The sequence below is a fragment of the Macrobrachium rosenbergii genome, chromosome 19 (genome assembly GCF_040412425.1).
Source record: "Macrobrachium rosenbergii isolate ZJJX-2024 chromosome 19, ASM4041242v1, whole genome shotgun sequence".
Classification (NCBI taxonomy): domain Eukaryota; kingdom Metazoa; phylum Arthropoda; class Malacostraca; order Decapoda; family Palaemonidae; genus Macrobrachium; species Macrobrachium rosenbergii.
In genome coordinates, this window is record NC_089759.1 from 24,922,761 (window position 1) to 24,947,765 (window position 25,005).

General features: G+C 36.1%; 1 protein-coding gene across 1 annotated transcript; it reads right to left on the reverse strand.

Annotated features, from left to right (window-relative positions):
- Positions 1-1,360: 1,360 nt before the first annotated feature.
- On the reverse strand, positions 1,361-23,780 carry LOC136848747 (uncharacterized). Its single transcript, XM_067121309.1, has 7 exons — positions 23,651-23,780; positions 20,464-21,572; positions 13,023-13,125; positions 11,205-11,366; positions 10,473-10,676; positions 6,542-6,666; positions 1,361-2,262 (listed from the first exon to the last, which is right to left on the reverse strand). The coding sequence occupies exons 2-6, from the start codon at positions 21,561-21,563 to the stop codon at positions 6,556-6,558; spliced, it is 1,680 nt and encodes a 559-aa protein (XP_066977410.1). The 5' UTR covers positions 21,564-21,572; positions 23,651-23,780; the 3' UTR covers positions 1,361-2,262; positions 6,542-6,555.
- Between the last annotated feature and the right edge of the window lie 1,225 nt (positions 23,781-25,005).

A 25,005-nucleotide genomic window follows, 5' to 3' on the forward strand; every position in this document is an offset into this window, starting at 1 on the left:
TGACTGACCAACCCATGGAGACTTTCCACTTCCCCCGATACAGGTTGAGAGGGGACTGTCTATCGGAGCTGGCATTTAATGTTCCAACTTTTCTTGAAAACCTATCTTCCTAAGCAGTTGCTGGATAGCCTCTATCCGTGAAGTTGTAGGGAGGCTACTGCTCGATGTACTTGGCTGCTGTGCTTTTGTCTCCACAGATTTTGGATTGGTGGCAGTTGTCTTGTTGAAAAGGTTGCCTTCTAGGAGCTGCCTTAACAGGAGTTCAATGTAAAATGTCCTTGACGTCTTCTCTTCTGCCTGCAACTTCTTGGTTCAGGAGTTCTGGAAGGAAGTAACTTGACACATTTGACAATGGACCATTTCTGAGATTCAGCCAATTGTCCGAAGAGATGTCTTTGAGTTAAAGAAAGGAGGGATTGCCTTCTTTTTATGAGAATATTTGCCCATGTACAGTACTGACCGGGTGTCCCGTCTCTGATGTCTGGTTGACCGGGTGTCCGGTCTCTGATGTCTGGTTGACCGGGTGTCCCATCTCTGGTGTCTGCTTGACCGGGTGTCCGTCTCCGGCGTCTGGTTCTTTCATCTGAGAGTGAAAGCACCTTTAACTCTCTGTCCAAGTCCCAACTTGGAGAACGGTGAAGGGACTCTTGTCTGGAACGTTGTGGAGAGATGCGGCTCTTCTCTGTGTGCCGCTCAATCTTCGAGGAAGCACTGTGCCGTGTCACGCTTCTAGAACGTGAGCGGGAGGCATTCTCAGAATGTCAACAAGATGGACAGCTCTTCTTTCCATGCCATTCATACTTCACAGAATCACACTGCTGCAGCAGACTTCTGGAACGTGAGCGGAGTGTGTGTCTAGAATGCATTTACTGAGCTTTAAAGTTCAGCCTTTTTCTTGGTTAAAAATGTTTTTAAAAATGTCTCACTATAACTATTTTGATGAAGAATTTCATTTATAAGAAGTGGCACAATCTTCAGGAGTTTCATTCTGGCAAATCCCTTGTATATTAACTGCAATATTGATTCTATGTGGAAGTGATCTATATTACAAATCCAGGTGAAAATAACATGGTATGTACCATATAATTTACATACACAATGTCAATATCCTGGGAAATTTTATTCAGAAATCACAAGAATACTGCATTTAACTCATAATCAGTAGTTAGGCAAGCAAGCCTGGGTAGTTCGTAAAACCACTGTTGATCAAGTAACCCAACACTTACTATCAGGGTAACTGGAAACACTGTTAAACTGAAAGTACTTTGCTGGGGGACACAGAATTCACAAATAATATAAATGTATATGTAGTAAACATAAACTTCAACTTCAGCAAGAGAATGGAAATTAAAATCTTTAGTATAAATGCAATTTATTAACAGGATTGATTCTGAATTATTTTGGTACATCATTTCCAGTTTGATTTGCTAAACATTTAAAATAGAACTTAATATGCATTTATTATCAAAATAATCTACAATACCTTTAAGTGCAAATGCTGTAATTATAACAGCATATTTATACAAAAATCATTTTTATGCAGAATTTAAATTTTGCTCAAGTCAGTGGCAAGAATATTGTTTTATACCTTGTTGTGAAAATTCTTTTGAATTCCAGACACACTGGAAAATGCCAAGTTTATCACTCCCTCTTGTTAAATAATGCAAAATGGCAATGTAGCAAGGTATGTTCAATAAACTTCCAAGTATATTTGCAGAGACTGAATAATCATCATGAAATTTTCATTACAAAAGGAAAACAATTGATAAAGACCCAATATACAGTATATTCAAAATGAAAGGCAAACTATACCATCTGACACTGCACTGTGGATATATAAAACTATAATCTGTATTATCTCACTGATATTACCATGAAATTCATTATCGTAATTTCCAAATAAATGAGTTTCTAAATTAAGAAAAAATATTCAGCTCCCTGGATGATTTATGCATATTGCAGATATGCAATGGTAGTACATATTATTCTAAATTACCAACAAAATTTTTGGAGAGTTGAGCAAAACTAAGTTTTCAAAACAAAATATTTGTTGAATATGTAAACATTATTCCACTGAAAATTAACCAGTCCCTGTATGCACAATTCCAATATCAAAAACACAAATGCCATAACAATCTCCAGTGTCAACGACTATTCAAATGAATTTAGTAAATATGGCAGAAAACCAATCTCCTTGCTGCAAGTCTGTAGATGATGAATTTTGTACAATAATGACTTCATGAGGTAGTCTCTTGAATGTACCTGCAAGAAAATGAATTTTCTTAGAATTTTGTTCTTAACCCTTGACACCAGAGCAATTTTCACCTGTTTTTTCTTCCATTGTAGGGAGTGACCATGTATGTGCACCTTGCATGCCACACTGTAAATAATACTAAAGGTGCTTGACAGTGCCCCTTCAGCCCCAGCTTCATTGAAAAAGAATTTTCTTCAGAATTTTATTCTTAACCCTTGACACCACGGCAATTTTCACTTTTTTTTTCTTTTTTACTGTAAGGGAGTGACCATGTGCATGTGCCTTGCATGCCACACTGTAAATGATACTAAAGGTGCTTGACAGTGCCCCTTCAGCCCCAGCTTCACTGGTTTTGCCTTTTACTTTCCCTCTGTTCCCTCCGGCCTCATCTCATTAGGTATCCAACTTGTTTAAATTCACCTTGTTTCAATTTTCAAATTGAATTTAGGAACAAATACTTCGGGCAAGCCCTATGAATCTACAAATGTGACTCAGTAACAAATACAGTGGTTACCTCAACATTACTATTGAGACTCAAAAGACAAATGAAGCTTAGGGGATAATAAAATCAGTAAAGATTTCAAAGCTTGACAAAAGAAAAAAGTTACCACATTGATCAATACATGAACTGAAGATCTCCTCGGAGTGAGGGATGGGTAATTTTGCAAGTATATGTGGACTCTTGAGAGAAACTTTCACTGATCATCTAAAGTGATCATTATAGTTCTCAAAAGTGGGGAAAATTGTTTATCCATCTCTCTCTCTTGGAAAAAAACTCCACCAAGAGATAGTTGATCTTCATCCCAGATAAATGACTGACTGGGTCAGAAAAGCATAGAAAGTCAACCTTGCATAAAAAGCACACTCCTAAGGCTAGACAAAACAATTCTCATAATAAAAACAAACCGGTGAAAAACGAACCAGTCGTCCAAATATGTGGGAATTACAAGACTCTGATACCATGCAGGTGAATCCATACTGCTCAGACTTCAGCTAAGGAGAATACTTTACTTCAACTGAAGGAGTACCGGGAAGTGGAAGTATGTGTCCTACATGTTGACAGAATTTATCCTTTGCCCTTCCGAAAAGCCACCAGGATCAAACTGAACGACTCACCGGAAAGGGAGTAATAAGCATAAACCGGAGACAGAAAATGTCCATGGCTCAAAGGCCTCGTTGCATGACAGCTGTCCAATCTAGCCTTCCAAACTCTGAATTTTCCTATGTGAAGAGTGTGGAGAGAAGGATATCAGGAAGTTGACAGGTTTAAATATAACAAGTAGCACAAAGTATCCTTCCCTGAGGACTATCGCTACCAAATGTTCTATTTGATGCTTTGCCAGACACTTCTGAAAATCTGCACATGGCCCTCTGAGGATCCACACAACCTACTGAACTGGGATTTCAAAACTTCAGTTACGGTTACATGTGGAAAATTTTTCCACTTAGAATGTGAGCCAGAACTCCACTGAAGCAGAACTTGAGAGTAAATTGGGAAATTCTACATGGAACTTTCATGCAAAAAAAGTTGTAAGGGTAAGACCCTAAAGGGAAGACTTCAAAGGTAGTGCTAGGAATTTCTAATCTCCTGATTCAATACATCTTAGGTGAAGGCCTTAAAAACTTAGGGGTTAAGTAGGCATGATGGGCCACTGTCAAAAACAACTACTAATGGCTGAGCAGGGCTACCTAATATAATTTACACAACTGTTTCTGTCAATAAACAGAGTTGTAATAGGAATAAGACATTCTTCCCATAGACTCGGAAGTAGGTCTACAAGGAGAGGTTATAACTCTGATGCATCATAAACAAACTCTGCCTCTTCAGAACTAATATTTATAATTATCTTATACGTATCTACATACTCGTACGTACATTCATACACATACATATCTGCACATGCCTGTAAAAACATTACACATGCAGTATATGCTTATATATACAGTACATATATATACATAAAATACATAAAATAATATAATTACATGTAAGTATTACACTTGCAGTAATTGAGCTGTAGTGCTAGAACGAAATACCGAAATCAAAGGTACTTTTGCCTCATAATTAGGCCCAATTACTTTATCTATACAGACTTCACTTCCTTGGTCCAAGAACTAGAAACTTGCAAGTTGAACAGAGGAAGGTGAAAAAACGTATGTCATAAGCAAGACCTAACCCAGCTCTAAGCAGCTTCAAAACTGGAAAAGATGCAGTAGCATGCGAGAACCAGCACAAAGGGAACGCTTCTGAGACCGCCTCTGAAGAACAGATTAAGCCAGCAGCATGCCGTCACATCATCTAGTTTGGTTGGTTCCAAAGAATTCAATCTACAAACACAGTTGCGAGTACAAAACACTGCTCGTGTTAGGAGCAGAGCTATTAAACACTAAACAGTTACCTAGCTTCATATTTCATTAAAAATATAGTAAGATATAGTAATTCTCTTACGACTATTCATCCATTTCCCAAAGGCTCTACATGAGAATGTACCCTCCCATAATCAGAGTTCACTTCTTACTCGTTTTAACAGGAGCTGAGGTACAAGTAAACCAAAGAGCCCTGGTTAACGGATTCAATTTGGCAAAAGGAAGAGAACACGGAACAAAGTGACCGATGCACAGCTTGAATACTAAAGGAGAATCAACCAAAAGAGGGTGTGATGATAACCGAAAATCACCGCTAACTGAAAATCGGCGACTTTCACTCATTTTCGGCAAATTTCGGGGCTTATCGGCACCGAAAAGTGCCAATTTTCAGTTACTGGCACCTCTGTTAGGTATGTATCGGCGCCGATAAGCGGAAATCTGCAATTTTCAGTGCCAAAAATTGCCGATTTTCGTTCCTATACAAGCGCCATAAAACCTGATTGCCATTAACCAAGCCTGCCATTAATTGGGGACTGCCTGTAACTGTTTATGTAAATTATCAGCCTCTAACATCTTCCGATACCTCACAAAATTTACATCCTCTAATCAGACCAAGAAAACCACACTCGTGCCTGAGCAGCTAGTCTAACATAGGCTACAAGGTCATCTTGCAAAATCTAAACATTCGGTTTTCACAAAATCTTTCCTATACAGCCTAATGCTTTCATCTCTGCTTGTTGCAGATGACATAAAGCAAAAACAGAACCGAGCATAGTACTGTACACGAGAAAATTAGCCAGAAATCAACAAAACATTAGAAATGCCAATCTGACTGTCTATATAACAGGTTGGCATGAAGAAATATGAAAAGGACAAACATTCCAGCACCATCTGGTGGGAAAACAGATGACTACAATGACAGTCCTTGCAGGTTAGCCAAGCGTATTCTGACTTTTTTTAAGTGCCAATCGGCATGGAGACATAGTAACTTCAACAGTAGGTAAGTTCATTCCAAATAATGTACTTTCCTGGATTATCTAAATTTCTTTCTTGAAGCTATAGATTTTACATTACAGTTTACTGCTTTACAAAAGTCCCACAAATTACATGGATGATACAGCTTTTCATTTACAGTTTTGGCCATAAAAAGACCTCTGAAGTGTGAACAGACTTTATCTTGCAGTCTTCTCTGTTCCTCTCTTCCAGCTCCTATCCTTATCATCTTCCTCCCTGCTAAACTGTGATTCAAACTACTCATGATTAATGGATTTGAAATGAACAATGTTTTTGCAATTAAACACATTTTTTATACTAACCAATTATGTTAATCATAATTTTAGCCTCCTCCTCCCTTCCCTGCACTCTCTTTAGGCTGAGGTTGCTAAGAAGAGTGAAGCCTAGCAGGATGAGTATGTTTTAGACAAGAATAGTAAGATCTTGTAAAGTACCAAAATGAAAGAACAGTGTTTTCACAATGAAGAGTGTGTTCTGTACATTCCAAACAATGCACAAAAAGTGATTGTTAGGTGCAAGTTATGAAGGTTCAGTTACCTTCCTAATAAAGGAATTTGGGATTATAGGTTTGAACAGATGAATGTGGAAGAGTTCATTCCAGTATCTGCAGTGCAGAGTGCCTTCCAGATTTTCCAGTTTTATAACAAATCTATTTTTTTTTTTTATTGACATCGTTGCCTCTGGAAAATCCTGAGAAGTAGTGAATTATGATAAGTTAAAATCCCACGGGCTGAGGTGCCACTCGCTATACTATTTCATAAATCAAACTAAGGTTCCAGAGTTATTTCTATGACTGTGCTATTTTGGATCAATTATATTTACAGTCACAGAGGTAATCCATCTTGCCTGAGTATATATGTTATGATTAAGAACAGTATCTCAGTAAGAGGTACATTTTTTACTTACTTGTCTTCCTCTGTCTAAGGTTTTGAAGATTGAAAAATATGATTTACATATCCATCAGGTACATATGTCTGGACATCTGGTAATGATGAAATAAAAGACTGAAGGTCATCAGGTATTGGTCCATCCTGAAACAAAACACAATTACAAAATGGATAGACATAATTCTAAGGTTACTGTATTATAATTTTATAAAACTACACATCTACCAAGGGATTCAGAGCTGATGAAACAGTTTTTCGGCAACACCTTTTTATCAAAGCGTCGGATAAAGGTGAAAGTTGGCAATTGTATATTTTATAACCCTACCTAATTTTTGCAAGTATTATTTAGTACCTAAGTTTGATAGTTTAATATTTATATAGTATAAAATGAAGTTGCCGATGCCAGAACCGAGAAAATCACAGACAAGGACCCCAAAATAATTTGTGATGTAAACATAATATGAAGTCATGAGGCTTCGCCTATCCACCAGGTAGGCGGTGAATGGATATGGTTACACAGTCTATGCTTCAACAAATTTGATAATGGCCAGCAGGATAAGGAATTGTCCCCGTGGTTGCAAGACTGCATTTGTGCTATGGCTTGCCACTTTGTATACAAATGAGAAGGCCTGTATCAAGATTTACTATAGCATGAATAGGTTATTTCTATAGTGGGTAATAGTTTCTTGGACACCCCAGAAGTATGGGCAGGAGCTGTTAGACAATCCCGTCATTCTGAGGAGGAGTACTGGAAGTTGGACAATATTCACGAAAGTGCGGAACCAGTCATCAGTGACATCACTAGTGATGATGACAGGGATGATGACCTCTTCCTCAAGAATGACGATGAAGACATTTTGTAAATAAATTATCTATAGTGTTTAGACATTTTAGTTATACTGTATAGCTACAACATATTTAATAAAACACAATGATTATAACAATATGTTCCTCGTTCAAACTGGTTCAATATGTTTTCCTTTCCACGCATATCAATATACTGTAAATTGTGTTACATTTGATTGATGTTAAGCAGGTAAATAATAGCTTGCCCTCAAAATCTTGACTCCTACCATTACCTTTTATTTGCAGCGAGTATACGAGCACTGTTTAGGGTGCTGTATGATATAAATAAAAAAACAAGAAATATAGCAATGGGTTACATTAACTGAAACAAAACAATGGCGTTGACCTTTACACCTCTAACAATTGAGGGAAATGAGGTATCATTGCTTTTCATTTGAATTCTACTTCTATTGACCGCTCCTGACTTGCTGCAAATAGAAGGCTATAGTGTCAAAACCTGAGGTAAAGTAAAACAAATTGTCTTTTAGTATTCCCACCCTGAACAGATGTAGACCTAACAAATGAGCTATAGACTGGTTCATTATGTGGATGAATTACATACACTGAATTATCTGTCAATAGACGGGTTCATTATGTGGATGAATTACATACATTGAATTATCTGTAAAGTATAAATACTATGAATATCAAGAAAATGGAAGATTGCTGTGGAAGATGCGATGAAACCTCCACAAAATAATAATAATAAAATTACTGGGAATGATAATGCATTCAAGGAGACAATGACAAATCCTTCTCTCCATCATTGATATCGCTTTTGCCTAGGATGGGTGCTAATATCAATTAGTGAATACAGTATGTCATCGGCAAGTGGGCAGAGCCACAGTGAAGAGACATTTTCCCTTTATGTAAACTTCTCTTCACCGTGGGTGGAGCCTCATGATGTCATAGGTTAATGTCACTATTGTGTTCAAAACCCTTACCTGCAATTTTGATGGCTCTGGCATAGGAAAAACACTTTTACTCTGATAAATACCAGAACTATTGAACTTAGGTACTAAATAATACTTGCAAAAATTAGGCATTGTTATAAAATATACACCTGCCAACTTTCACCTTTATCCGAAGCTTTGATAAAAAGGTGTCAAAAAACCGTGTTTCATCAGCTATGACTCTCTTAGTAGTACAGGCAGTCCCTGGTTATTGGCGGGCTCGGTTATTGGCGATAAGGTTTTTTGGCGCTTGTCTAATGACGAAAATCGGCACCAATTTCCGCTTATTGGCGCCGATTTTCTGTTATCGGTGATTTTCGCTTATCGTCATGCCGTCAGAACGGAACCCAAGCCGATAACCAGGGACTGCCTGTACTGTACTCTTATTAAAAACTATACACTTAATAGCTGTATGGTTACAGTACAATTTTATCTAAGTTTGCAAATCCACATTTTTAAAGAGACACTGTATAGGGTTGCTTACCGAAATAATTTTAATAGTCAAAATTGCCACTTGATTGCATCAGCAACATTATTTTGCATACTGTAATTTTTATTCATGAAACTGATAATAAACCAACCTTCTTTCATTCATTGTACGAATTTCTCACTACAACTCATTTCCTTTAGGGAAGTGCAAGATTACTTTCAGGGTGATGTCCAGGTACTAAGTTGCAATAAATACTCAATACTTGGCACTCCTGAGCATGACTGGTATTTTAATTATCTCTGGGAGTGGCACAGCTAAGTGGTACAGTACGCTATTGGCAAGATCTGGGGTTCAACTCCTGCCTGTTACTTACTTAGTCAAGTACAACTAAGTATGGTAGCTTGTTGGGTTATCAAAAGGCCCAGAAGAAAAGAGATGGCTACCCAAGTACATTATAAAAACCTGTCACATATGCATTTATTTGATGGGTGTGAATAACTTCTCAAGTGTATATTTTCTGTAAAACTCAAACCAGTATTTCATGAAAAACCTAAAGCCCTTGAAGGTAGTTAAAGTATAAATAATTGTTTACTTTAAGAACTTGATACTGAGAAGCAACAAATTGTAAGAAATGAAGGAAGAAGTTGCATTACATGTCATAAAATTGCTGGGTGGCTTGCAAAGAAGTATATGTAAGGTTTAAGTCACATGGGATGAGATATGGGGGGTGTGTGTGGGAATACATTTACAGGCAGTTCCCGGTTATTGGCGGGGTTCCGTTTCTGAGGGTGTTATCGGCACTGAAAAGCGCCGATTTTCGGTTATCGGCGCCTCTGTTAGGTATGTATCGGCGCCAATACCCAATTATCAGCGCCTATAAGTGGAAATCGGCGATTTTTGGCGCCGAAAATTGCCAATTTTTCTGTAAAACTATACACTTAATAGCTGTATGGTTATAGTACAATTTTATCTAAGTTTGCAAATCCACATTTTTCGTCGCTAGACAAGCCTCATAAAACCGGATCGCTGTTAACCGAGCCTGCCGTTAGCCGGGGACTGCCTGTATTACCTAAATTTCTAAACCAACAACTGTCACTGGTAAAACGAAAAATAAAACAGTGTCCTTGATATGTCCAGGCTCACTAAAAACACTATCAAAACTACCTCTTAAAAATTAAAAAAAATTGTGAATATGAACATGTGTGAAGCCCTTGACAACTGATTAATTACGCAAGGTATAAGAGCATTGCCGTTAACCAATTCAACTATTACCTGTCAACATATTAGCTATCAAGAAACAAGAAAGGTACGGTAAATATGAAATAAATTCATATTTCACTATATGAAAGTAGTTTATATAAAATTACACCATATAAATGGAAACTGACTTTACTTTAGTTTAAAAAGTATTATCTTGCAACTTACAGTTTTTCTATTATGTCAGATAATCCAATTTTTAAAATCATTTAAATACCAAAGGAAACTCATAATGATAATAACTAAAACTGGGAATACTATAAAAAGAATTTTATAGATCCTTTCATTTGACAAGGATGTGACAAAGAAATATAATTAAATAAATGGTACAATAATCAAAACTGTAGATTCAAATGATAACCTGTTGTAATAAATTAAGAAATGCCTCCAGATACAAAGGTGAAATGCCTTACTTCTTCATATTAAATGGATAATACTTTTGATGCATATATACTTTTCATTACCTCGGTAACCAGTCCACCATCTGATCTATGGACAACAATCTGGTCTTGACTCTGTCTGAGGAGAGAAACTTCATTAAGCAGAATCCTTTCAATAGTTACTGGATCAGCATCTTGCAAAGAGTCAACCATGCAGTAAGAGTCTTTGTCTCTTTTAAGAAGTTCTTCAAGATCTGCACTCTTCACCCCAGGATCTTCAAACATTTCCTGTGAATATAAAGTAACATTTAAATGATGTAATAAACTTCACTCCCAATTAAATTCCCCTGAGAAAAGGGAGATTACAAATAATAAAAGAAAGAACACTCTCAACCATAACGGTATCACTGGTATAATGTTTCTCCAGGGTATTTCTTCTTCACTTGATGAGGAAGCTGCTCTTAATATCAGTTTCATAACAGTTACAAGGTAATTGCAAAATGGTATTACCACAGTCAAGCCAAAAGGAATACAGCAGTAAATTCTATAACTATGAAAAAGGCAGTAATACATGAATACATTAAAAAAAAAAAAGGGGATCTGATCAACACAGGTACTAACATTGCTGATTGCTAGTAATCAAAGAAAATAGGGGGAATCAATTAAAATATCACCACTTTTTACATTGATTTAAGGTACACGGTTTTAATAGTATCACTCTAGATTTACAGGGATATAACTAGGATTATTATTTCATGAACTTGAATAGACAAGGTAAAAAAAATATTGACATACATGGCTGCAAAAACAACTTACATGAGATGATGGTGACAGAGATGTTAATGGATATGTAGTTTTGACACCAGGATCAACGCGCTTATTAGGGGGTTCATCAAGTACTGGACTGCAGCAGCTTTCTTCTGAGTCACGCAATACTATTGTGTTTTCTCGAGAAGGAAAATTATCATCTTGCTGGGGCTGCAAAAAAAAAAAAAAAAAAAAAAAAAAAGTCATAATAACAATAGAATATAGAAGCAAAATACAATATGCTTAAATTATATATGATCCCCAAAGCTCTACATGTAACATTCACACTACTAATTAACTAGTCTTATCTGTTTTTCTTACTATGCTCAGCACAAGAAATACTCTTGTAGAGAATTTACCATCATTAACACGACAAATGACTGTGAATATAATATCCAGAAGTAGCCTTGACTTACATTCATTTACAGTAAAGTATATCTATGTTTCCATGGAAGATAAGTGAGTGAGTTTTACTTGGTATACCATGTAATTTACACCAATAATAATATTGTATGAAGAAATCATTCACATTAAACAGTGGTATCATAAAAATAAGTAATGACTTAATGAAGAGAAGTCACAGAATGCCAACAGTTAAATAGGAGCATTAAGTAGAAATATACTAGAAGCTATCATACACAAATAGATACTAACAAGGTGGTTTAACATGTGTGTATTTTAATGTCATGATTTTTTCTTCTCTTTTTTAATTTTGATTTTTTATGCACAATATTAAAGCATTTTACTTGAAAAATAGATAGAAGAACACAACAATGCAATATTATAATATCTACAGTAGTGTTTTATGCGGAAGTTTTATGCTTGTGCAAATAATTCAACCTCAGTGTAACAGACAACTCGATCCCATCCTCCAAGGTACTGTATGACCATTCGGTGCATTTTTGCCACCACAAAACCTATAGCTTCAATTTACATTCTTTAGGTGGATTTAAGGGCAGGATTTCTCAGCAAATTACAAAAATTCTTGACTTCCATTTCTAAAGTCAAGATAATTTTCCAAGTGAGACAATCATCTGGCCATCCAAAGAGGCAAGGCAAAAGAATGAAAAGGGCCTCCTTTCTAAAGGCTAGTGCAAGTATTCCATGACTCAAGTTAGAAAAACTGACTCAAGTTAGAAAAATCTAAAGGAAAGGTTGTATAACTTAGACTATCCTAGTCACTATTCCTTTCCATGCACTTTGTAGGTATGACCCAATTTGGATGTATTACTGCATAGGCCTATTTGTATGCACTTTGAAATATTTTATTTCTCATTACATAAATAACAAAATATTTTGTTAAACTTAAAACTATATTTTGAATTAGCAAAAATACCCTGCTTTAATTCATTACTTAAATATTGTTATAATCTGTTACAATATATACCTAATGTAAAATAGAAATTATTGGTAGAGAAATTTAAGAAGGCAAAGATATCTAAGATAAAATATATGCATTTGTCGGAAACAAATTTCTGGGATAAAAAAAAAACCATAAACAGCTGTCTTGCTGCCATCAGGAACAGCAATTAGGAGGAAAAATTTTTTATAGAGACCACAAATGAAAAAATAAAACCATAAAAGGGGCTGCCTCACTGAGTTTTAATGATCTAATGGCCCTAGATTGAAAAAGGAAGATACATTATTGGATGAGTAATGATTACTACTTCAAATTAACACATTTTGTACTGCTCTTTTGCTTTGTTTATAATTAAAAATTTATGACACTTTGTTCTTAAAGTGACGAAAACAAACCGAGCACTTAAAAATTCCATGTGAACAGCAATCCTTAGTGTGACTGAAATAATGAAAACAGGGACCACCTACCAACAAATCATCACTTTCAAATTCCTCCTGTTGGTTTCCAAAAAGGTGGTTCTCGTCAAATTCTTTGGGTAATATCCTTAAAATCACCTCCTGTGCATTTCCTCTGGAGAAAAAATATTGACAACATTATATACATTTAAAGTAAGTAAATGACGGTGAAGTAGAAATAAACAATACATAAATGTTTAAAACACGGTCTACCAAAGTGAAGCATAAAAAGAAAATAAAAGCAGCCAAGTGACTCCTGAATAACTGTTGACCTGGACTGATAATCAGGTAGTGGGTAATCTCAATCTTCATCTCAACATGTTTTTACTATATTTTTACTGTTTTACAGATATTTACAATATATACAAACTATTAGTTAATGGGAGTAAACTGTATACAGTACTATACTGTACAGTAGATGAGAAATTGCTTGTGAAATTAAAGCAAGTAGATGAATTACCATATACCTTTAAAACTGGAAAACAAAAAGGAAACATTTCTAAGAGAAAAATTTTGCAATTATTAAAGAAAATGTTGAAAGTACCATTCACCAAAAATCATTCTCACTCTTATAATATATACTCTGACGGTTGGTACCAAATGCTGTACAGTATTTACTTTTGTTTTTTACATTTAGGTACTTGTCAGCTATAAATGAACACACATTAAAGGACAGTGTATGAGATACCATCACAATAAATACAACTAAATTTCTTAAGCAATAAAAAATACAAAGTTCTTAGGTGATGCTTAATATAAAACAATAAAGCCCAAAGAATGTACAACATACTATATTATAAACAAATTTCTGTTATATGAGTACATTCATTTATGTATGTTGATGTCTATCAATGATCTGCAATAGTTCTATATTATCATCATTATTCAGAAGATGAACCCTATTCATATGGAACAAGCCCACAGGGGCTATTGACTTGAAATTCAAGCTTCCAAAGAATATGGTGTTCATTAGGAAGAAATAAAAATATGGTGGCCATTAGGAAGAATTAAGATGAGGTAAGGGGAAATACAGAAGGAAGAGATCTCGCTTATTTAAAAATAAAAAATTAATAAATAGATAAAATTGTATTAAAATGCAAGGAGAACAGTATTAGGGCAGCAATGCACCGCGTCTTCGCTTGAACTTTTCAAGTTCCAATTGCATGACATCCTCAGGGAGACTGCTCTAGTCCAACGGTGTGAGGAATAGAGGACCTTTGGAACTGAGAAGTTCTACAGCGAGGCACATTTACTGCATATTAGTGCTGCTGTTCAGCAAATCTGACTGCTCTTGGCAGGAAAAGGGGATCAGGGATCAACTGAGAATGTGAAAGATCTGTTAAAATACAAATTATGAAAAACTGACAATCAAGAGACCATCTGCTAATGGTCCAAGTCATAGCTGCTAATACTGTATTACGAAACAGAAACCTACCACCACGAACCACTCTTTCTAAAAGAGATAAATCTCTGGCAGAAGCAGACGTCCATACCAGAGAACATTATTCAAGTAAAGGAAGGACAAATGACCTGTAACAAGTTGCACTGATTTCACCGTTATAAATATACGAGGCCTTTTGTACTATACCTCACTTTTGTGCACCATTTGCTGACACTTTCATTAGATGTTTCTCAAAAGTAAGATGAGAGTCAAAAGTTACACTTAGAATAGTTAAAGCTCCAGACTCATTCAACAGAGTCCCATCAACTTGGCGGTGAGGATGGGGTGGAAAGCCTGTATGAGAGCTGCTAATCAACAGTGTTTTCGCTTTACTGGAGTTCAGCCTCATACCCCACCGACTACAGTACACCATTCGTTAATCCGCTCCATGTCCCGATTGAGGCTAAAGTCAGCTTCATTCTCATAAGTGGAGGCTTTACGACACCCACATGCGTAGCATCATCGGCATATTAAATGATCTTGTTTTTCAGGTCAACAACCATATCACTTGTATACACTAAAAATAACAGTGGGCCAAGAACATTGCCCTGTGGAACTCCAGACACAATAGGTCTTGGTTTGCTGAGATCCCATCAACAGCAACTCGCTGCTGCCTACCTGTGAGGAAATCTTGAAGTTAACCTAAAACATATCAACCCACTTGAAGATTCTGGAGTTTATAAATAAGTGCTTTGTGATTTACTAAATTGAATGAAGCAAAAGGCATGTTATATCTAAACAAGCATTGCAGATACCTAACAGCTTCTAATGTGCATACTGACTATCAGCAAAACCCTTTAGATTCCACATACATAATGGCTTAAAAATAAGATTTTCTGCAATTTTGGAAAGCACAAGGAGAATAGAAATTGACCTGCAGTTACTGCAGTCTGCAGATATGCCATTCTTTGGAACAGGCACTGTATTGCTGAGCTTACGCTCATCCGCAAAGGTACTACGTCAACATAAAAATCTAAAGAATCTACTAATCTTGGAAGACAATACACTAGAAACTTTTTTAAAAAATAAAGGGGAGAAACCATCCGGATCTTCACCCCAGCTATCAAGAGTATCAATTATTTCCTTAACATCCCTAGATCGAAATACAGATTTTATAAGAATAGGTTCAAGATGTCAAGTATCAGGGGGCGGGACATCCTCAGCTGATTGCTTAGCTTCAAAAGCTTTGATGAAGTACTTCAGCTTTTGCTTAGGTCCAGTAACCAATATGCCATCAGCTGTTAGTCGTGGAGGAATGGGAGGTAAGCCTGACCCAAAGATAGATGATGCCAATTTGGTCCACCACAGATGAGGCTGAGTTATTCCTTCAAGTTTCCTCTTTAAGGAATTATTGTAATTTCTCTCAGCAATATGATAAATTCTACTTGCAGCACAGTGAGACTTAACAAAAATGGTGTAATTTTCATGTGAACGGTTTCATCTCCATGTGTTAAATTTGGTCTGTTTGTCATGGTAAGCTCGTCTACATGTATCATCAAACCATGGCTGGTCATTTGTTCTGAATTTAATGACCTTTCTAGGGGAAATATTTGGAATTCACAAGACCTAAGTACTGTACCTAAATAGTTCAATATGCATAAAAAAAAATTATAAATGCAATCAACAGTGATAAAATATTCTCTTATGTACTGTTGTGCGTGTTAATGATACAGTACGAATACTTTAGAATCAACTAAATTTGTAATAAATCTCTTTCTCTCTCAGTACTGTACATATCCTTTAATGAAATATGAATTACTGTATCATGAAGATAAAAATACAAAACTAAACCTTCAAGAAGTTTACGACACATATAAATGAGTGCGTGTGCATGCATGTACACGTAAAAAAATGGGAACGTACATACGCATGCAAACACTCATTCTCATGCATCTTGAACTTCTTGAAGTTTTAGTTTCATATTTTTATGTTTATTATACAATAATTTAATGAAATATGAATTACTATATCATAACAAAAATACAAAACTAAAACTCCAATAAGTTCATGACGTTTACCAATGAGTGTGTGCATATGTACGAGTATGTATGTTATAAAAAATTGTAACTTGTACATGTATAAGCATGCACTCATTCGTATGCATCATGAACTTCTAGGAATTTTAGTTTTGTATTTTTATGTTTATGATACAGTAATTCATACTTCATTAAGAGAGAGAGAGAGAGAGAGAGAGAGAGAGAGAGAGAGAGAGAGAGAGAGAGAGAGAGAGAGAGAGAGAGAGAGAGAGAGAGACAAAAATACAACTTCTACACTAGTGACAGTACATACACAAACCATCAATGTTACAAGCTGTTGACTGGCTACTTCCAACCCTTCCAGCCAACAGCATGTCATCATGGGGAGAGAGAGAAAGAGAGAGAGAGAGTGAGAGAAGGGGGGGGTGAACTGATATTATGTTTACCTCGGTAAAAACAATTACAAATGTTGGGATGATCGTTCTTTTTCTACATATTACGATGAAAATAGATCAATATAATAATATACAGTACAATACTGAGAGAGAGAGAGAGACGGGGAGGGGGGGGGCGGTGTTGAACCAAGGCATGTTTACATCAGTACAGTAAGCTGTTTTGTGATTTTAAGGGATTTTACTTTAGCATTTTATTGATATTTTGCTGTGTTTACATTGATATTAATATTTGAAAATTAGTAAATCATTTATTTTATCATAAAAATGTATTTAGTAACAAGAATAAAATGAAAATACAGTAATTAGTAAATATTGCTCTACGAAAAAGATGTGCTAATTAGTGAATTTTCCGTGATATATTTGGAGATAAGTTCCACAGAAAAACCCGTGATAACTGAAGGCGAGAATGCTGATCTGCGATCTAGCTGGGAGCGACTGTACTGTATGTCCATCTCAATGGTGCAATGATTGGAAATACCTACAGTATATACTCACAGACCTTGGACTTCACAATAGCCGGGACATCTGTGCATATGAATGCTGCTATAGTAACAGAGGAAGTGACAAAAGATCAGAGAGAGACAAGCCCCTGAAAGTTGGTATATAAGCCAAAGACCTGGTGTTAACAGCAGTCAGTGGAGGTGGTCACGGAAATTTTGAAATGACAAACATTGAAATGGTCAAGAAGGCTCAAATTCAATAGCAAAACTAAGGTTGTGGTCACTAAAAGGGAAGCAAAGGAAAAATCTGGGAAAGTTACCATGTGGGTACTGCAAGAGGAGTGTATACAGGTGAATTCAATACTATGTACTGAATGCAACAGAGAGGGCACAAGAGATACTCAGGATTGAAATTTATAAATAGACTAAGGGATTTTTGATGCCTGAAATGATGAGACGATCACACAGGGAAGAAAAGGAGGAGTATGCTGTGGTAGAAGAACAGGCCTTAGAACAAGCAGAACTCTTAGACTACTATGTAACTGGCAAATATAAATACTGTACTGTATTTCATAAGTAAATGTTTAAATTTACAATGTGCCTGTAAGGACTGTATTATTGTAAGCAGCAGAGAAGTGGGCACTTAAAAAGAAAATGGAAGATTTAAAATAATGTAACTACAGAGTGCTAAGATACATGATTACTGTTCATTAAGATTACTATACAGTACTAAGATGATGCTCCTAAGAGATGTGGTGTCTTGAGACTAAAACAGATGGAAGTTTCAAAGACTAAGCTTGTTATGGCAAGTGGTGAGAAGGAAAGAGGAACAGTTAATCACAGTGGTAGTAGTACAGAGCTATGAATCTGAAAATAGCTGGAAAAAGACCATTAGGAAGACCCAGAAAATCTTGAGGAATAGATGGGAATTCACTGGATGAGACACTAACAACTCTGTAAAGCAGTGGTTCCCAACCTGGGGGAAATTTCCCCCTGGGGGGAAATTTGAAGCTACCAGGGGGGAAATAATTACACTACCTACTAACTGGTGCACAAGAAGCAGCCTCAACCTTCTCACTAATTCAATTTTGAAGTAGAAGAATAAACAAAAGTCCTTTTATTTTGCTACTAGCCGCTCTCTATGGCTATGCGGGTAACTAACCGCTCTCTATCTAACTATTTGTTTATCAGTATATTTGTCGATAATGGAAAAATAAATTAGTAGTTGTCACAGTGTGTTTTAACTACTCTTTCCCTCATACACATGAAGGGGGAAATCTGGAGGGTTGCACTGGGTGCAGGGGGAAATGACAGGAAAAAGGTTGGGAACCACTGCTGTAAAGGGAATTATTACATAAAAATATTGTTGATGATGATGAGGATAATGATGATGGTGTATGCAAGTGTGGTAAAAAGACAAGAGGCATCAGAGCTGCCCAGAAAAATGAAGAGTTACCTGGAACAACTATGGTAGGCCACATAGATTTAAGGTACCATAGGTGACTGTCAACATACCAGAAGCAAATGGAACCACAGGACCAGGATGAAAAAAACCACAAGCATGCACAGAAGACTTAATGAGGTAGACATCTGCATGAGCACCTAGGCTCCAATGAGTGGGGAACATACCTTCTACCTATTAATCACCTTGTTACCAACCTTCAGCAGCTGTTTCAAGATCATGCTGGAATACTATATAAAATGTCAATACAGTAATACGTGGAAGCCAAAACTCATCACTTAATCAACATTCATCCATTTGCATGTCTGATGAAATTTCCCAGAAATATACTAAACAGTTAACTGCATTTGGTTAGTAGCAACCTTATCCTAAAAGGAAAGGGCAGCACCGTTGGATACACCATTTCTAAAGGAGAAAAGTTTAATTTAATAAACATGTCTGATGCTTGGCAGTCTAATCTGGCGAGTATTCACTCCTACCTCTAGAAGGAAACTTGTCTAGATTCTCAAATGTTTTTAAAAAATGACCAGACTACCCTCTGACTGCTCAGAATTTTGTGCAATTCTTAAGAAAATCTCTGAAGACAAGCTGGAGTCCAATTTTGAAGTGAAAGCTGATTTACCAAGCATTTACTGAATTGTAGCTATACAGCCAAGAGATGCAGTTGGAGTGGTGAAACAGCAGGTTAGAACTCATGAAAATTAGGATGAAGTACAAGATCTAAGGGTGGAACTGGGAGAAAACCTCACAGTTGCACTATGAAGTAATAATTTAAGAGGTTGGACAGCAAGACTAATGAAAGGAATGGGAATGGTGGTACAGCAACAGATTACTAAGTGGGTGCAGCACAGGACCAAAGGAATGCTGCATCCACCCTTCAGTAATGCTTAGCCTATTATGCCAATACAACACAGTACTCCAACTATTTACACCTGAGAAAAACATGAGTCCATCAAAGTAACAGCTTTTGATACACATGCTCACAGAGTAAATAAACTACAGGTATACTGCAGAATCATCACCATGCCAACTTTTCAAGTAACTGATAAAAAGTATGAAAAGCTGAAAAGCACTCAGCATAGCTATCACATCAAATCCTTGGAATGATGTAAGCCAAGACCAACATAACCTGGGGACTGCCTGTGTATGGTGTGGCAGGTAAGATTATCGATTCACCTTGGGTGGAGTTGCATCCAATGTTCATTATTGATTTGCTAGTTTTGAGTATGCGATCAATTCTTGTTAACCAACATCTGGGTGATGAGGCATAAGTAAAATATTTGGTTTGTTGTTAGTGTAAAATTAAGAAACATGAAGTAACACTGGTATCTAAGTGCTGTTTCCTTATAAAAACAACAGAAAACTTGAAACTGGTCATCTTGACTGATTACTTAAACCTGTCTTGGATGCAACTCACAAAGCTGTTCTTGATGCTGACAAAAACTGATGCTTATTTAATTTACTTGAAATTATATAATACATTTAATGAAATTATATTTGTTAACAATGTGTGTTCCACATAAATTGGAAATGGGTCACCCATTACAACTGAAAAAGTAGCAGCTCATCCCACTATACAAATGTAAATGGCAACAGTTTTCTAAAAATCTTACACTTTCAAATTTATGTAGTTAAACAATAGCCTATCTGAAGCAGAATTTTTTCCCGAAAAAACTTACCTTGTAAGTACAATATGCGCATCATCCTTAATTACCAATGTCTGAGACTCAATCAAAGCCTTTACTTGCTCGACGATGACTTCCTCAGTTAAAACAAGTCCACTCTTAGCTACAAGTCTAATTTCTGCCAAAGGTTTTGCATTTTCATTAAAACCACTTTCAGGTACAACAGTCTCATTAACACTACCAAACACATCTTCACTCATTTGTACTAAAGATTCCTGCTTCCAAGGAACTGCAGGTTCATGTATCCCCAATGCAGGTTCTGCTTTTCCTTGAACTAAATGATCTTGGTTTACTTGTACTTCATGATCAGCCTTCTCAAGTTCTATATGGTCTACTTTTTGGTTTCTACTTAGTTTTCTTTCATACTGAACTCCCATTTCTGATGTAGTCTCTCTGCTAAAAGGCCTTTTGTTAGTTTTACACAAATACTTTTCAAGCCTGTTAGTTTCCAATAAATTACCACTGGGATCAGATTGGCTTTGTACGATAGGATGAACTGAAATACTAGTTCTTTTAACACTGTTATGGCTGGACTTAACTTTTGTCTTAAGTCTTCTATGCACCACAACATTTTCCACAACATTTTCTGTCCCAAGGAAATTCTTTTCTGACCTTGAATTAAATTTATCTAAATTTAAAGTTCTTGTAATTCTACTTTCCTTATTAACACTAGGAGATGAAACGCTTGCTTTTCTATTTTCACTGGGGGATATTCTGGAGACATTTTTATATGACCTTGCACCACTATTTTTTGATGTCCAGGCATAAGGAAGTGAAGTAACATCTTGTGGTCTCCCTTGCCTGACACTGCTAACAACATTTTTGACTACATCGTCTAAACTTGTTATAACTTCTTTAGATGGCTGAATACAAGTGAAGGAGTCTTCATTCCCTCGTAATAATATATAATAACTTTTGTGATCTGGCCCAATAACAGGACGGATCTGAGACAGAGTTTTCTCAACGTCATTCTTGGCATCATGACTTGTCCCTGAGGCAGCTATCTTGTTACCAGAGGTCTCAGCAGCACTGACTCCACTTCGACTGTTATTACGCTTTCTTGAGAGGATGGAAATTCTTTCCCTCCATTTCATTTTCAAGACCTGAATGAAAGTAAAATTTAAGTCTCACATACCATGAACTACAGTAACATATGGTCTATTTTGTTCATGTTTATAAAGAAAATTTAAGTAGATTTGCTCTTAATGTAATGTGAATGAAATTCTGTAAACTACAGAGACTTTTTGTAACTACAAAAAATACAAACAATACTTGCTGAAAAACAATCTCAGGGCAACGGGCAAAAACATAAGCCAAAGGGTATTTAAGTATGTACTTCATCAACAACACTGAATAATTTAACCAGACCTCTAATCCATAAGCTAATTCTCATGGGGCTAGCATAAAGGATCTGTTCTTAAATAAGAAGTAAATACTGAAATAAGGAAAAGTTATATGTTAAGAACCCAGGAGAGAAGAGACTAAAAAGATGGGGCAAAGAGCAAAAGGCAGATGGCAATGCAGCTCTGAGCTGAAGAAGCACTGCAAAGAACCTTCACTATAGTTCACAGAGCACATTACATGACAGGCAGTAATCCTGCACATACAATAATTATAGACATGAAAATTATTTCCAATTTTTAAAGTGTCCACATAAACACGCCTTTGGTGAAAACAAGATTGTATCATGAATCAGGAATTGGTTGAGAGATGTTGGTGTACAGAAGCTGGAGAAAAAAGAAACTCAAGAGATGGTTTGGGTATGTGATGAGAAGGGATGAAGAACAGTTGGTCAGAAATGCAAGATAGATATGGAAGTAGCTGGATGAAGACCTGTAAAATGGCCCAGAATGAAGAACAGTTGGTCAGAAATGCAAGATAGATATGGAAGTAGCTGGATGAAGACCTGTAAAATGGCCCAGAAAATCATGGAAAGGAGGATAGATGAAGAGACACCTGACAAGAGTTCAGACAGAAAGAGTACAAGACTGAAGAGTGTGGAGAGAACTCATGGCACATCGAACTCCATAAAGTGAAAATCTAGAAAAGTATTTCTTGGATTACTATATCTAAAAATTATAAATTTTTCTATTGTATACAAAATATCAAATGTATAATTTCCAAGATATCAGTATCATGAAGAAATTAACGCAACTTTCTTTGGTACCATATGTTGTATTTATTACGCAGTACTTTTCAGACTATGCAGTCTAATGTGCTGGCAGTTAGGATGTGAAGCCCTTGGTTAAATTAAATTAGGATATACTCCTGCCATTCCTGTTGTCAATTATGATGCACAGTTACTGGCTTCCTTCAGTTCACCCAGATCAGGAAGCCAAAGCTTGCGCATCAAGATTCATTATCCCTATAGTAGGTTAGGATGCATCTGTAATTACTATTACCAAATTTTCTGTGTCATTCTGTATCTCTGGTTTTACTCCATTCTATATCTCTGGTTTTCTTCTTCTTCATTTTAACATGCTTATGCCTTATTTTTTTTTTTATTTCACATATGAACCAAGCCCATAGAGTTTTCCAGTTGATCCTTTGGTTTGGAGAATATTTCATTACTGCTCATGGCGTTAATTACTCACATTGCCTTTGTTTTTTCTATGCAAAAGCTCCAATTTACATAATGATCACCCCAAAGGCTACTACTATAGGCTAACTATATGTATGTGTAAGGTTTGTGGAAACAAAAACAAGTGGTGTGTTACAAAAAGATGGGTAGAAAATGAGAATAAGTTATGGCTTAAATAGTGGGAAAAACATATAATACAAGTGTTTAGCAGGAAATTACTCTCTAATGGCTTGCATACTCGCTTATTAACCGTTGTCATAGTCAGTTATCTTGGGCTAGTCCAGTTCTATTGGCTCGGTAGACTAGAGTACAATGTCATTTGAATATTTTAAAAGTGTAACTAAGGGACACCATGAATTATTACTGCACAAACAGTGACATGCGACTCGTCACTAAGTGCTTGTGCTAAGTCGCAGCTAAGTGATGAAGCAAGCCTAGAAAAAATCAAAACACGATCTAAACAGTCAAGTTAGGTGTATAGTCTCATCCAACGATAAAGTTTAAACATTGACAACTTCTCAAAAATCCATAAAACGAGTCTAAACATCACTAATAACAATTCGTCAAGGAATTTTGCAATGAGGAACAACTATAGATTACCTTTACACTTCACCACGATATTATACTTTGAGTTTACACTAAACACATTTGCAGGCGGAAGAAGTATATTTTAGCCGCTAACTTGACTCGTCTTCTTCCTAAGTCTGTGAAGAATTTTGATACGAGGTACCACTTCAGCGATCTTTTCGTTCCCCGTGTCATCTTTTCATTTCTGAATATTTCTTAGTTTAATAACTTTATCTTACAGTGTATTTTCAGTGCATTTTCTGTTTTCTATCCCATGGGATTAAAATGTCCGTCGCCGGAGTGAATGAAACAATTACTTTTTTTTTCCTAAACAATCACGTCATGGCTTGTTAAGAGCCGATGGTTTGTCTCGTTTATTTATTTTTGGAATCCTTCCATTGACGTTCATTTGCTCCCATTAGACATTGTTTTTCATATGCCAGTTATAGTTTCTAGTTCTGTCTTGTATATTTTCTTGTCATAGCTTTGTTAGATGCTTATCTTCAGCATCTGGAAAATGTTCAAGTTTTTATATAATTTCAGTGCCTATGGTAGCTGTGAGCTTGATTTAATATAATTTCTTATTAGACAGTTTCCTATCAGTAATTCTAATTCATTTCAGATGTTTTGTTGCTCAAAGGCTGAAAATTTATAAGACCACGAGTTAGTTTAAAATGGTTCTCCATGATGTCTCATTCTTGCTTCTCTGTCTTTTTTCATTTCTTCTACATTTTTGTAATCCGTGATCTTCACTACAATTTACAAGCTTAGATTCCTCATACTCAAGCTTTGGCTTATGAATGCAGTTGGTTCTTGCGTCTAATTATATTCTGACATTCATCTTTTATCTTAGTGATTTTAGCCATGATAGTCAAAAGCCAATATGCAATTTAATGAAATTTTGTTTGTCGACTCAGAGATCTTGGGCCCTCTTAAGTTCAGGTTAACAGAAGTAAATGTATTAATCTCTTAATATTTTTTTCATTCTGGTAAACTAACTTATCTGCTGTTTATGCACATAAGTCGCAGTGCGCTGGGTGACAGAGTGAAAAAAATCGCAATGGATCCGGCAATTTTCCTGTCTTGTTACCATTACAACAAGATTCTCTTATATTGCTTGAAAGGTCTGGAATTTGTAGACTGTGTTGAATGGTGCTTATCATAGACATTGGGGCTTTGACTGCGGTCATACGTTTTTCAATTACGGTGAACAACTGATAGCAAAATGTTTTCTATTTTTCTTCATTCAGTTTCCAAGTTACAACTTTGTTGCAATCAATCCCAATGATCATGAAGATATGTGGTATAAAAGTCGTGTGGGTCTCCTTGCCTTTTTTCGTCTGTAGTAATCTTGACATCTTTTTCCTCCTTGATCTTTTTTTTTTTTT